Source organism: Prinia subflava, chromosome 16 (assembly GCF_021018805.1).
Source record: "Prinia subflava isolate CZ2003 ecotype Zambia chromosome 16, Cam_Psub_1.2, whole genome shotgun sequence".
NCBI lineage: Eukaryota > Metazoa > Chordata > Aves > Passeriformes > Cisticolidae > Prinia > Prinia subflava.
The window spans coordinates 16,013,844-16,028,482 of NC_086262.1; the positions used below are offsets into that span (position 1 = coordinate 16,013,844).

At 47.9% G+C, this 14,639-nt stretch overlaps 1 protein-coding gene across 1 annotated transcript in view; it reads right to left on the bottom strand.

Annotated features, from left to right (window-relative positions):
* Positions 1-1,467: 1,467 nt before the first annotated feature.
* Positions 1,468-14,639, bottom strand: part of ERGIC1 (endoplasmic reticulum-golgi intermediate compartment 1) — a 54,690-nt gene continuing 41,518 nt past the window's right edge. Inside the window, exons 8-10 of the mRNA XM_063413740.1 lie at positions 14,270-14,370; positions 11,551-11,673; positions 1,468-5,077 (exon numbers count right to left, since the gene is read on the bottom strand). Coding sequence (XP_063269810.1) covers positions 4,970-5,077; positions 11,551-11,673; positions 14,270-14,370 — 332 coding nt within the window. The 3' untranslated portion in view covers positions 1,468-4,969. The remainder of the gene's footprint in view (positions 5,078-11,550; positions 11,674-14,269; positions 14,371-14,639) is intronic.

Genomic DNA, 14,639 nt, shown 5'->3' on the forward strand with positions numbered 1-14,639 from the left:
ATAGAGCGGGATAGAGCCGGGATAGAGCGGGGATAGAGCGGGATAGAGCCGGGGATAGAGCGGGATAGAGCCGGGATAGAGCGGGGATAGAGCGGGATAGAGCCGGGATAGAGCGGGATAGAGCCGGGATAGAGCGGGGATAGACCGGGATAGAGCGGGGATAGACCGGGATAGAGCGGGATAGAGCGGGGATAGAGCGGGATAGAGCCGGGGATAGAGCGGGGATAGCCCGGGATAGAGCGGGATAGAGCCGGGATAGAGCGGGGATAGAGCGGGGATAGACCGGGATAGAGTGGGGATAGAGCGGGATAGAGCAGGGCTGGAGCCGGGACAGACCCGGGACACATCTGGGCCCTATCCCTGGTGCCCAAGGGACACCAGTGGCACTAGTCCCATGTCCCCCAGTCCCAAGGGACATCAGTGACACCAGCCCCAAGGGACACCAGTGACACCAGTCCCACGTCCCCCAGCCCCAAGGGACACCAGTGACACCAGTCCCATGTCCCCCAGCCCCAAGGGACACCAGTGACACCAGTCCCATGTCCCCCAGTCCCAAGCGTCACCAATTCCCCGAGGTTCTGCCATGTCCAAACTCCCCTGGCCAGCCCCTGCTCCTGTGTCACTGTCACCTGCATCCCTGCCCCTGCAAACCAGCTCATCTGCACAAACCATTTCCCTTCCATGTAGATGTGGCCCTAATACACATTTTCAGGACACAGATGAATTTATTCTCTATAAAAATTGGTCAAAATTACCCAGTTAATTGGCTGAGACACAGCTTGGTTGCATTTAGATTGGGGTTTTTATAAGATAGGCTGCAAAAATTTGGGACTGAGTTGCAGCAGGCTGGGATTTGGACAAACATGTTCCCCAGAGCGTTTATTTATCATTTCTAGAGTAAGGGATTTTCAGCACCACCCCCTCACTTGTGGAAATGTGAGTTCCAATCACTGGAACAGGCAGGATCTCTTCCTTCACAAAGATCCTGTACAGCCCACACCGACATAAAAGGGAATTTTCTCAAGATGGTGCAGATATCTTGAGGCCAAACTCCTTGTGCTGTAACCCTTTACTGCTTCATCTTTAATAATTGCCTCAGCCACTTATTTCCAAATAATTATGAAGCAAGGCTAAGTGGACATTAAAGAAGGGGGTTAAAAAATTGGATTATTTCACATACCAAGGAGCACAGTGACTAAAGCCAAACCCAGCAAGTCCCAAGCACACTCCACTCACCTTTCCTTAAAAAAAGGGAGGTTGGGACACTTGGTACTGTACAAAACCGAGCACAGAATGTCCAGACATGACTCAGGGCCGATTACAAAAGAGCCTCGTGCTAACTTTCACCACAGTGACCTGGCTCCCAGTGATTTCACTGTGTGATAACGCTCAGTTCACTCAAATCATAATTAAAAACAAAAGAAAAAAATCCCCTTTACATTGATTTTGCAACAGGACTGCAACAAGAACCCAATCAAAACACGTAAGAGTTTTATTATTTTTAATTATGGAACTAAAAAGGCTAATAGTTTATTAACATAAGGTTGCAAATTAAAAAGACAAATGCCAGAACTCCTTAACAGTCTCCACTGTAGAAATGTAAAAGACTTGTGCTTTAAACATTGCTGTACCAGACACGGCAGGGCTGCTCCTCCTCCCTGCCCCTCTCTCCCACATTCCACGGAGAAAACCCCTCACTGACATCCCTAAACTGCAAATTCAAACAACTCTGTGAAAGCAGAGACCCATCACAGCCACTGCCAGCCCCAACAGCCCGTGTGTCACACAGGGAAAGAACATGAAATCAGAAATATTCAGGAACTGGTGGCACACAGGGCCACCGACTTTGCAGACCTCATTTTATACAGCGCACATAAATGCAAATATTTTGAGAGATCAGATCAAACAGTCACAGATGCATCTCCCCCCCAGACTTTTGTACCCTGTTTCCATTTTATTTTCTTTTTAAAATCCTCTTCAGCATTCCAGATACTGCCTAGAATACACCTAATAACTCTCCCCAGAGCTGGAAGTTTTTAACTCCACCATTGCAAAGCATCCTATGCCTCAAGTTCTCACTGTAGGGTGGAGCCTGGAGTTACAGGGAATAATTTGAAATGGGAGTTTCAAATATTTCCTACAGAGATGTCTTTCTTGGAAACCCAAATACTTCTATAAAAACACTGACTTGAAAGGGCAAAGTCAGAAAACCCCACAACTGAGGGTTTCCTTCTGCTCTGATGCAAAATTCTTTTGTTTGTAAGGACATTTAAAAGCACAAAGCTCATTGTCTCTTCAGAAAATTAAGAATAAAAGTGAACTCTCATGGGTGCAGAGGCAGTAAGTGCCTTGCCTCCCCATCTGGAGAGATGGAGAGCGGATTCCTGTGTGAGCACAGGGTGCAGTGCCAGGTGCTTGGCAGCACTCAAAGGCTCAGATCTGGTTTAGAAACCAAAGTACAGACTGTTCCTCCTGCCAGAACTTGAGTACAATTGGGTTTCCACATCTTGAAACAAAAAAAAAGTGATTTATTACGTTATTGCAGGGGATATTTTGGCAGAGAGCAGGCACGCTGAAGTGTTTCCAAAAAAAACCCAAACCCAAACAAACCAATTTCACTGGTCTGGTTTGGAGAACTGGCCTGGACTGCACAGGAGGCAGTTTAACACAAACAGGGCACGGGGAGAAGGATGGGCATAACACACAAGGAATCTGCAACCACCTTTGTTTGTGTCAAAGAAATTGTTCCAGAGGAGAAATTTCAGGAAATGAACTGAACTGCAAAGATCTCCCCTTGCCCAGCTCAGGAGAAGGATGCACTAAATAAATCTCGGCATAAGGGAGATGCTAAAATATTAAAAATCTCATTGTTGTAATCCACTGTTCCCAAGCTGTCAGCAAAGACTCACCAAAAGGAAAAATGAGGACATTTTAGCTGTGAGTTTCAGCTGGTCACAGTGGATTAGAGGAAATCCTTCAGCCAGCAGGAGAAGCAATTGCCACATCCAGAGGGTTCCACTCCAGGCACACGGACACACACCCCAAATGAACACAAGCATCTCGTTTTCAAGTTCATTTTTGTAAATGGGGGGAAAAAAAAGTAAAAAAAAATAAATCTATCCATACATGAACAGGTACAGGAAATGACACAATCCAGTTTACACCTCAAGGAAGAGCACTCAGTCCAGAGCAGGAACAGGGAAAAGTTCCAATGCTGTCCCAAGTCAGTACAGGGCAGAGCACAGCAGGGGGAGAGCAGCTGGCTGCTCCTTTTTGGTGGGTGGATAAAACGGGCTACACCTTCCAAAGCAACGGGAAAACTTCAAGAGACCATCAGGAATTCTTCTGAAATGCATCTGACTCTAACAGTAACACTGAATATTCAACGATTCGGATCATCACAGCATAAAGTCTGGATATTTTGCCTCCAGGAAAAGGCAATGGATATCATCCAAGAGAAACCCTGCACCCATCTTAGAATTTACAGCACTGAGTTCAAGATTTTTATTTTATGATTTGTTGTTTTTTTAAATCCATCCTGAAAGACTTAAAATCTGTGTATCCTCAGCTCAGACATTCACAAGGCATGCGGAGGCTGTCACTACTCAAGGAACATTGATGAGGCTCTGGAAAATGCACTGGGGGGCATTTGGTCTCATTTTTGTGACCTCATGCCCACCACGACATGCAAGACACCGCTGGCAGGAGTTTTCCCCTCACACCTCTGTTTTTTGGAGGCTCCAGAGGACAAGGCTTGAAGGAATGGACAGGGAAGCTCAGGTACCATTTTAAGGGCTCAAAAGAAAACTCCCAGCAAGGGTCAGCCTGTGGGAATGCTGCCCTGAGTACCTGTGGGAGAACAGAGTCAGTCCAGGGCTCTGAAAAGATGCCTGACTGAGTTTTAAAGGAAAAGGGAGGCACCTTCAATCCTGAAAAGTCAGAATTCCTGTGTTTGACAGGTGTTTTGAATACACACACACAAAGCACGAGAGGAAGCTGTGCTCATCCACCCAGAAGGCTGCACCATTTTTCTGAGCACAGAGAATATAAAACCTTTTTTCAAAAAAAACTCCAGCAACAATAATAATAAAGCAGAAGTGTAGAATGCAGACTTTTGGGTGGTCTGTGTTTAGAAACAGAAGAAATAAAAATTAATGCTGTAAAGACAACTATTCCCTTTCAAAGCAAAGGCCACATAAAACTGTGTCGCTCAGTTTGGTTTTTACTTCGTGCCACCTGTAAACACAAGACTGGATATTCAGTTAGTGGGAAGAAATAAAACCACTTTTACATCCAAAGTAAAAGAAATGCCCTCCACTGCTAGGATCACAGATTACCCAGGAAAAGGTAGCTGGGGAAGGCTTCCTCTTCTCCTTTTTTCACTTTGTTAGAAAGGTTGTATCTGAACAACTGAGCTTTCAATAGGAGCACAGAACATTTCTTGGTATGTTATTTCTGCCCTCTGTCTCTCAGGTTTGCTGTGGGACTAACACTTTCCATTCCTCACCAACAGATACATCACCTTTTTGGCACCATGGGTGGAATTTCTTCCTCATGTGTAATTTTGCCCTACACAAAAGTCGATTGTCTGATCATACAAATCCAACAGACCTCCAGAAAGTGCCACAGGACAGTTCAGCTCTTTGCCATCTACTCCCTAATTTGTACACTGCCACTGGAACCTCCCAGAGGACAGACTGCCATCCTTACTTAGATCTGATATGGCATTTCAGCCTCTCTTTCTGGGGGGAGGGAATGGAAATCCACACCCTGATTCCACTGATTTCTCCCTCTCAGAGCTCTGAAATGCATGGAGATTTCTTTGATTTGTTGGAGATGTCTTCGCTGAACAGCCTGATTAGAGAAAAACATACTGATTGAATCAAATAGAAAATAAAGACAAAAACAGGTAGTGGTAGATCTCTCAATCTTTGCTCCTGTCCTTGGAGTCGAGGGTAGAGTTTCCCTGCTACTGCATTTTGCCCAGCTGGATCTTCTTCCAGGCCTCTGATGCTGTGAAAATGCAGGAGTCGAGGATCCCAGCTACAGTGAATGTTCCTCCAATGATGGCACATATCTGGAATTACACAGAGGAAACACCTTTGTCAGCAAGGAGGGGAAGCTTTACACAGCTTGAACTGGAGGAGGGATCCTGCTGCTGGGGACTGTTCTGGAAGCACAGTGAGAACTGGGTAACAGCACTGGGGATGGAATTACATGAGAACCATTCACAAAAACCATTCCCTGCAGTGGAATAAATTAGTGCTGAACTCCTCATAGCCTGAGCCCACCACAAATCCCAGCTCCCAGCATGAACACTGCTCCTTTCTGGGCTAAACTCCACCTAACTCAGCTTTCTAGAAGCTCTGTGTTGTTCACATCTTCCCACTGCTGTTTTCTGTTATAAACACCAGAGCTTTGCAGTGTTCTCCCTGCTTCACAAGATAATAACTTACAACCAGGCAGAGTTCAGTGAAATAGCAGGTGAAGGGCAGTGACTGACAGAGAAACCCAGCTCCCAGTGACCCCACAGCTCTGCCCACACCTCCCATGGCAAGGGCTGCTGAGAGCAGCCAGCTAAACTCCTTGTGGGACAGAGTTTTCCACACAAGATGCAGATCTTGGGTAGAATTAAAATACCTAATTATTCCCAAGAACAGGGCTAGGGAAAAAAAATAATCTCCTGGTTAGCGTTAACAGTCTACTTCATTTCTCAAGTGCTACAAAAACACAGAAACGTTCTGTGTATTCTGTCAAACCAGAGTCCTTGTGGAAACAGAACCACAGAATCGTTTAGGCTGGAGAAGACCAACAATACAAAATATTTCCCTGCTACAATGGCTCAGTGGTTTGGGATTACTCTCTCCTTCTGCTCCCAGCTCATAAGAAATCCCCTTTTTCCAAGGCAGGCCCTTGTCAGGAGATAAGCTCCACATCTTGCTCCTCTTCTCACAACCCAGTGTTGTTATTCTCAGAACCACCTCATCCTACACAATGTAAAAGACCAAATAAAAAGAGCATCATAGTTATGAAGTAGAAAATGTGGGAGTTAGGAAATTGGAACTGTGTCATGAGAACATGGCTGGTCACATTTCTAGGTTACGTTGTGGGTGTCACACTTTCCATGTGAACCCTGCCTGGTGGCACCCGGGACCTTCTCCCCCTCCTGTGCTGTTTGACTCCTGCCTCCCCACCAAGGGGTTTGTGTGAACCCAGTCCTGAGCATAACCCAGATGGTTTTGTATCAAAAATAGGGTGGCACAGGAGCAGGGCAGGGACTGTCCCCTGTGCTGGCACTGCTGAGCTCACACCGGGAGTGCTGTGAACAGGTCTGGGATCCTAAATCCAGGAAGGACATGGAGGGGTGGAATTATGTCCAGGGAAGGGGCTGGAGCAGCTGAGGGAGCTGGGAAGGGGCTCAGCCTGGAGAAAAGGAGGCTCAGGGGGACCTTGTGGCTCTGCACAGCTCCTGACAGGAGGGGACAGCCGGGGGGATTTGGGATCTGCTCCAGGAACAGGGACAGGAGGAGAGGGAACGGCCTCAGGCTGGGCCAGGGGAGGCTCAGGGTGGACAGCAGCAGGAATTTCCCCATGGAAAGGGAGCTCAGGCCTTGGCACTGCCCAGGGAGGTTTGGAGTGCCCATCCCTGGAGTGTCCCAGGAAGGGCTGGAGGTGACACTCAGTGCTCTGGGCTGGGGACAGGGTGGGGATCAGGCACAGGCTGGACTTGGTGGCCTTGCAGGTCTTCTCCCACCTAAATAATTCCATTATAAACGTTATAAAACCGCAACACAGCTGGCCCAGAAGGGAACTGGTGCCACACCACATGCACCCTGCCACGTCTCTTCACCCACACAGCACCCCAAGGGCAAAGTCACAGACAAAAAAACAACGTAGGAGCAGCAGCAGCAGCCTGAGGGGAAGGAACAAACGGCTCATCAACGGCCCTGAGAACCACAGCTCCTTTCCATGCGTGTTTAGAACCAAGATATGAACACTTAGTGAGCTCAGTGAAACAGGGACATGCAGGAAATGTGGCTTTTGCAGGACACTCACCACTCCAGCAGATCAAGGCTGCTCAAACCAGAGCACCAGGCTGAGGCAAAGCCAGGATTTTTAGGGGACAAGTCCAGCTCGTGCCTCTGTGGCCCCCTCCCTGCTGTCCCTCGGGGTGTGACACAGGGTGAGCTCCCAGGGGAAATGCCCACCCTGGAGCTGAGTTATTTCAGTTCAGAGCAGCTCAGCTGCAGATGTCACACCACAAACACAAACCCCGTCCAACACCCAGACCCTGCATCACACGGCAGGAAAATCTGACTTCAGAGCAGCAGCACAAGGAGCTGGGGAATAGAAAAAAACCCTAAATTCATCTGCAGAGCTCTGTGGTGCTGAGTGGGGATGAGTCACACACACCTGGCACTGGCTCGGGGCCTCCTGCACACACAGCTTGGAGGGCTGGTGACGAAAAAAGGGCCTGGAGTCCAGCCCAGCACAGGAGCTGCACCTCAGTGTCTCTTTAGCATCACAGTTCTAATAAATACATTACAATATTAAATATATATTATATATTTTAATGTAATATATATATTATAATATAATATTATAATACAGTGTTAATACTTATGGCAGGCATCAGGCACTTCTTTAGATTTAATGGAACAAATTGTTGGGAAGGATCTGTGTTTAATGAGATCTGTTTGACTCAGGCCCAGCCATTGAAGGATGAAGGGAAAGAGACACAGCAGTGGAATAATCCCAGCAGTGAGAGGCCTCTGGGCATGAGGAGTGAACCTTGGACAGGAGGTGATCACAGGAGGTGGGAGGGAGGCTCGTGCCTAAGGAAAACACGAGTGGACACACAGGAGGAGGCAAGGCTGCAAGCAGGGTGACAGAAATGCAATGTCAGAGACATAACTGTGCTCCTCTGGGATGGCCTAAAGTCTGAGAATTACTTGTAAAGTCAGAGGGGACCAGTAGGACCCTCAGGTATTTCCTAAAAGCTGCAGAATCCCACCCAGAGATTTTCAGCACATCTTGCAGAACAGAGTCTTGGCTTTAAAAACGCCACAGGACTGAATCTGTGACACCTATCAGCACCAGTTCCATGGCTGAAACTACTCTGCCTGCAACCTCTCTGCTCCAGTTCCCACCCTCCACTATTTCCAGTTTAATTTTTTTTCACACCTAGGGGCCAGATGAGTCCTCTCATTCACCTGGAAAAAAAAATTCTTTGGATTTTGAATGCTTCAGCAGAACTTTGGCTGCTTTTCTGCCTGCTCTCCCCTCCCAGCCCCTACACTGATCTCATGATAAAACCTTCTTTCAGCTTGGCCACTTAGAGGAACTCATGAATTTTCAGCAGTGGAACTTTTCCCCTTATTCCATAACCTCAACCAGGAGGTCTTGAATGGCTTCTCTTTATGAGGGATGAGTTGATTTTAAGCAGTGCAGTTTGACAGGCAAAAACCCCCATGTTTAACACTCTGCCAATTGTCTGTGGTTAACTCCAGGATCCCTGGCAAACTCATGGAACAGTGACAGTGGCAGCACTGACCCACAAGTAATATAAAATCTTATTTAGTACTGAACTTTTCCCAGCACGACATGGAAAGTTAAAAAAAAAAACAACTTACACTAAAGCAAAGCCTTTGCACAGGAAGCACCTCTCACATGGTAAAAAACCAGGATAATTCTGCCCACCACAAAAATCTAAAGAGCAGGCATGAGTTAGAGGGGGACAGAGAGGAATGTTGCTACAGGTAATGCAGTGTGTAGTGCTGCTCTTTGCAGTGCTGAAGTTTTGGAGGGCAAACCTGAGTAACAAAGAGCATCAGAGGACCTTGCCAGCAGCACAGGAGATGCCTCTGGCTCTCTGCTGAACACCCCTCTGCCACGGGATCATCCCCCAGCAGTGTGTCCTTCCCTCCAACACTGACCCCCTAAAGCCTCTTTGGAGTCCCCAGCATAACCCCCCACCCCAGGACTAATTTAAATTTACTGAAAGCCACAGGGGAACCAAAATAAAGAGTGAAGGAGCCCCTCTCCCAGAGCCTGTCCTGTGGTTTTTCAGCTGAGCAGCTGCTGGTGCTTTCCAAAGCCAGGCAGTGACTCCAGCCCAGCCCCTGCTGGCCCTCAGCCCAGTGCTGCTCATCACTGACGGGTCTCCAGAGCAACTGTGATGCAAAAGGCCACGCTGGAGATACAGGAAAGGGCCAAAAACAGCTCATGTCATCCCAGCAGGGCAGGCTGGAGGTGTTTGGATCCTCTGCAGTGCTGCTCCCCTCCCAGTGCCACCTGCAAGGCTGTGGGGCTGGGATGCAGCGCCAGGGCTGCTCCAGTGCAGCAATCCTGGCCCAAAGGGGGGCCAGAGCTGCTCCCATGCAGCAATCCTGGCCCAAAGGGGGACCAGAGGGCCCAGACTGAGAGCCAGACCCCTGGAACAAGGCTCTGCCTCCACACCAGGAGTGTCTGTCACACCTGGGTGACGTCCTGACACCGCCACTGCCAGCACCAGCGTCATCCTCATCCTCCAGAGGAAGGATATTCAACTGGAACAGCCCCTAGTGAGCTGCCTGACACCACAAGAGCAAAGAGAGCAGCCAAAAATCAACTGCAAAACTCTCCTTAGGCAGGCAGAGAGTGCCTGGCTACCTTTGAAGACAGAACAGGGCAAAATTCACCCTGGGGCCAGTGATTCAACACTGAGACTTTGTCCAGTGAGGAATATGGTGTGTGGAGAGGATTGGTGTTATTTTGGGGAAGAGGAGAAACTGAAATTCTTATTTAATGAAAATTAATCAACCTTTAAATCTTTTCAGAAATAGAAGTGGAACCGCTGTTCCATTTTTGGATTCTCAGCAGGAAAGACACATTTCAGGTTTTGACATTATGGAATACAAATTCAAATGAGATACAAACCCAAAATGTCACGGTGGCAACCAGGGAGGAAATTCTCTCCTGTGGTCCCTTGTGTCAACTCATCAATTCAAAAAATATACCTTTTATAGGCATATAATGGCAGATCAGCAGTGAATCAATGCTGATAATAAAATCAAAGAATAATCCCAGCTATCAAATCATTTCCCATGCAAACACCTCCACACCTTCACCCCCAAAGAGATGTGTAAGGAACCTCTGGGAGCACAATTTTAAGGAAAGAAGCAGAGGCAGAATAAGATACCAAGTCATGAAATGCTGATGTTTGACCTTTTTTAGGATTATGTTTTGAAGCCAAGCAGACGTGCTAAGAAGAGAAAGTCTTTCACCACGACATTTAGGTTTAAATTCAAGCCTCCTTCTCTGGTTATTTGTGTATTCCAGAGGTCACTGCCTAATGTTCACTGAAGGGAACTTGTTGTTTATCAGAAGCTGCAAAATCAAAATCTTGAAGTGCAACTCTGCCACGCTGTTTATGTGACTTCCAATTAAAACAGTCAAACAGTTTAAAAAATCACAATTTGAGGTCTTCACTCCAGCCAATTTATCAACTGCTTCACATTCCACCATGCCTCGCTGGCACAGCTCACTGCAGCTTCAATTTGAAGCCAAGTCCCTGAAGACACTTTTTTTTTTTAAGTTCTGGAGGATCTTTAAATAGCTCTTTGCCTAATGAGCAGCTTGGCCAGCACAGCTTTGTTCTGGATGCTGAGATCAGGACTGCAGGATGCTCTCTGGACAGATCCAAACGTAACTCGTCAGGAAAACACCTCTGGAATTCGATAATGCAGCTCTTCTCCACTTCTACCCAGCAGTAGATGCCTGCCACTGCCATTCCCATATTAAGCCAAGCAGCAGCACTGAGTAAAACTCAGTTAAAAAAAAATCAGTGTCTTGTAGGAGAGGAGAGAAGTGGCTGCTGGTAAAATCTCCACTGCCATTTTCTCCCTATTTACTGTAAAACTCTCCCAAATACCTGCAGATAGCATGGACAGGCAGCTCTGTGTCATCTAACAGTTCTCCTTCCCTCACCTGAACAAAGGAAAACCCTCTAGGTGAGAACAGGACGACTTTGGGGTGGAAAAGGGTGGGCAGGCCCTGGCACAGGGTGCCCAGAGGAGCTGTGGCTGCCCCTGGATCCCTGGCAGTGCCCAAGGCCAGGCTGGAGCACCCTGGGGCAGTGGAAGGTGTCCCTGGCTGTGCCAGGGCGTGAAATGGGATGAGATTTAAGGTTCTTTCCAATCCAACCATTCCAGATTCTCTGCACATTTGATCTCAGTGTCACTGAGCAGTTTATGGCAGTTTTCTTGCTGACCACATCAGCTTTACTTCCAAGCTTCTGCCATGCTGCAATAGAGCCCATCCTGCCTAGACAGAGCCTGGCACTTCTGGGATAGGTTATTTTCCCTTCTTTTTGTGCCCAGCTATTAAATCAAGCTGTCAGAGCCCTGGACCTTCCCCACACCTCAGCACCACCCCAGGGGTGTGCTGCTGGATCTCCACCACGTCACAACGCTCTGAGGCACAAACTCAACTCCTCTGGACAAGAAAGGCTCAGCAGAGACTCGCAAGGCAGGCAGAGGAAGGGAGAAGGAGGGCTGGAGGGGCACTCACCGATGTGATAAACCTGTACAAGGGCTGTCTCCTCTCTGTGTACTTCACTGTGATGGGGCTCAGGTCGTAGCGGAACCAGATCGCCGGGATGATGCGGCCGGTGTGGCTGTAGGCGACGTACTCCTGGGGAAAAAAGGGGGAAAAAAGGGGAAAAAAGGGGGTGAAAAAGGGGGAAAATGTGTGCAGGCTCATTCCAGACAGTGTATGCCAAAGAACTGCCTCTGTGGGTTTGGCCCTCACCCCAGTGTTTTGTACCAGTGACCAGCTGGAAAGAAGCAAACAGTGAATTCCTGTGTGACTGCTCAGCTCCCATCCTTATCAAACAGGAAAACAATCTCTTTACAGCCTGATAATGGAAGAGCTGGGGACAGAGTGATGGTGATTACTCCCACCTTCACAGGGAGCTACAGGACTAAGCAGAAAGGCTGTCATTGATTCTCCACCCTAGATCTGCTCTGTTTAAATACAAACAGCCTGGCTGCAGGTGAAGTTTTGGTTCTGTAAATCACATGTATGCCTACATTTTGTATATAAATCATTTACCAAACAAACGGAATTTAGTTTGTAAGAGCCTGAACATCCCTCCTTGCATTCCTCTGTCAGGTCCCCTCCCCACTGGGACCAGCAATGGGAATGCTTTGTCCTCTTGGTATGAATCATCTGGAACCATCTTTGAGCCACGTTTAAAACTCCTGCTGAGAGCCAGGAAGAAACTGCATACAGAAAAATATTGGCCAAGGTTCAGAAAATATCCCAGGCTCATTTGGGAGAGCCATCTTCCAGATTTCCAGTGACAATCTCCCTTAATCCATTTCTTTCCTAACAGGTCCGGGGCCAGCCACGGGCACAGGACAGCACCAGGCAGGACACACTGCCCAGTACCACCACCACCATCAGCTCAGCAGCTAAAGCCACATCTTCTTGAGATAATATTTTGTCTGTGCTCTCAGTGGAGATAGGTACCAGTTTTCAAGGATGTTCACAGGGTGAAGAAAAATCCAAGGAAAGCAGGCTGGGGAGCCAGCAGTCCAAGGAGAGCCCAGCGTGGCACAGGCTGCCCCTCCAGCCAGCTGCTCTTCCCTTCCTCAGCCCTGTGACACATCTCCTCTCCTGGTTCAATCCTCCTTCACAAAGAGGCAAAGACAGCCTCAAATACTTCAGAAAGATGAAAAAAGAACAAGCAACAGGGCGCTCATGAGCACGACACAAAAAAAAATAATTTTGCTGGTGAAACAGCATTTATCTTTACTCATATAAATCTCCAATTCCCCTATTTTTAGGGAGTTTATCCCATGATGACAAGAGGAGCAGAAGTCTCCAGTCATGTCATTTTCAAGGCTTTTACAGCAGTTCTGCAGCTCACTTTGGGACAGTGGTTCTGTGGGAAGTGAGGAAACAGAGGAGCTAAGAGAGCAGACAGAGTTTACCCTGCAGCCTCTCCTCACACCAGCCACTCTGTGCCACTGCTCCAGTGCTTCCCCTTTCCTTTTCCCAGTGCTCAGAGTGGGAGTAAAGGATTGAAGCACCACGAGAAGAAAGCACAGAGGCAGCAGTGCTTCTCAGCACCTCAGTTTTGACAGAACTGACCTCATTTTTTCCTTGCTCTCCCCTTCTCCCCACCAGCAAAATCCTGCCCTAATGAGTCAGACTTGGCTCAACGCCCCAATTTGCAGCCAAGCTCACAGAAGTGTCAAGAGCTCCTGCTGCCTATTTTCCAAATTACTTTCAGAGCTCCTGTCACAGGAGTCTTATCAGAACAGCAGATGTGACATTAAGCAGAACAAATACATTGTAATCTGAACGGAGGGAGATGTCCAAATCCCTGGGACACATCATACAAGCAAGCCCAAAAGTCACTAGTCAGGAACATTAATCTGAGAACTAGTCCAGGAGAGTGTGTGCTTAATTATCAGTTAGGGCAAACTAGAAGTAATTGGATATTACAAACAGATTTTGGACTTTCATTTAGCACCTGAATAGTGAATAATTTTCAACTGGAAGATGTGTTTTACCTTAAAAAGTAAATGGGGTCCTTTTTTTTCCTTAGAAAAAATTCAATACATTGAATTATTAAAATGCTGGATGTGGCACTCAGTGCTCTGGGCGGGGTGACAAGGTGGGAATTGGTCACTGCTGGGATTTGGTGATCCTGAATCTCTTCCATATGAATGGATTCTGTGATAATCCACTGTAATAAAGCAGGGACTGTGAAATACTCAACCAGCATGTAATTGCTGCTACAGTTCAGTGGCTTAATGTCTGAAATCAGCATTTGTAAAAAGCTAAAAACTCTGCTGATTTATTTGTCTCATCCATCCATCACAACTGGGACTGTTTTGTTACCAAAACCAGGTGTGAGTGATATTTTGTGTGTTCAGCTGGATTAGTTTTCCATTCAGATGCATCTTGACAGGCAGCACAGCAGTTCCTGCAGCCTGTAAACACCTCCCACACAGCTCACAGAAACCCACAGCAGCCAAAGTGACAGCTGACAGCGCCAGGAGGGAGAACACCTTCCCCAGGAATGCCAGCAGCACCAGCAGCACCAGGGACGTGCCCTCACCACCCAACCCTGCAGCAGCACAGCCCCACTCCGAGGAGCTTCAGTTCCTCCTTCTCCCAGCAGAGGCTACTGCTCACCTACAAACCCACTGCAGGCACGGAGGGCAGGGAAAGGGGCTGAGGATGCAGAGAGGAGCTCCTGGAGCTGCTCCTTTACCTTGTTTGCCACCGTGTACTGGTAGGAGTAGCGCTGCTTGCCGCTCATGTCCTCGTACACCGTGGGCACAATCTTCAGGATGTAGTCGTGAGAGGCAAGGGCTGTGCTCAGGAGGGAAAGGGAAGGACAAGTTAGCACTGAGAGAAAGGAGCCAGCCCACAGAACAATTCACAGTGGAATAAGACACTAAAAAGGTGTCTCCCTGCTCCTCATCCCACAGCTCTGTGCCCTGCTCAGGACTCTGCCAGGTGACACCAGAGGCCGCCCATCGCTTCTGCAGGACCACAACCCACTCAAGGTTTGGGTTACTCCCACCCTCCCCACTGCCTGCAGCTATAAATGGTAACACTTTTATCATCACCACAGCCTG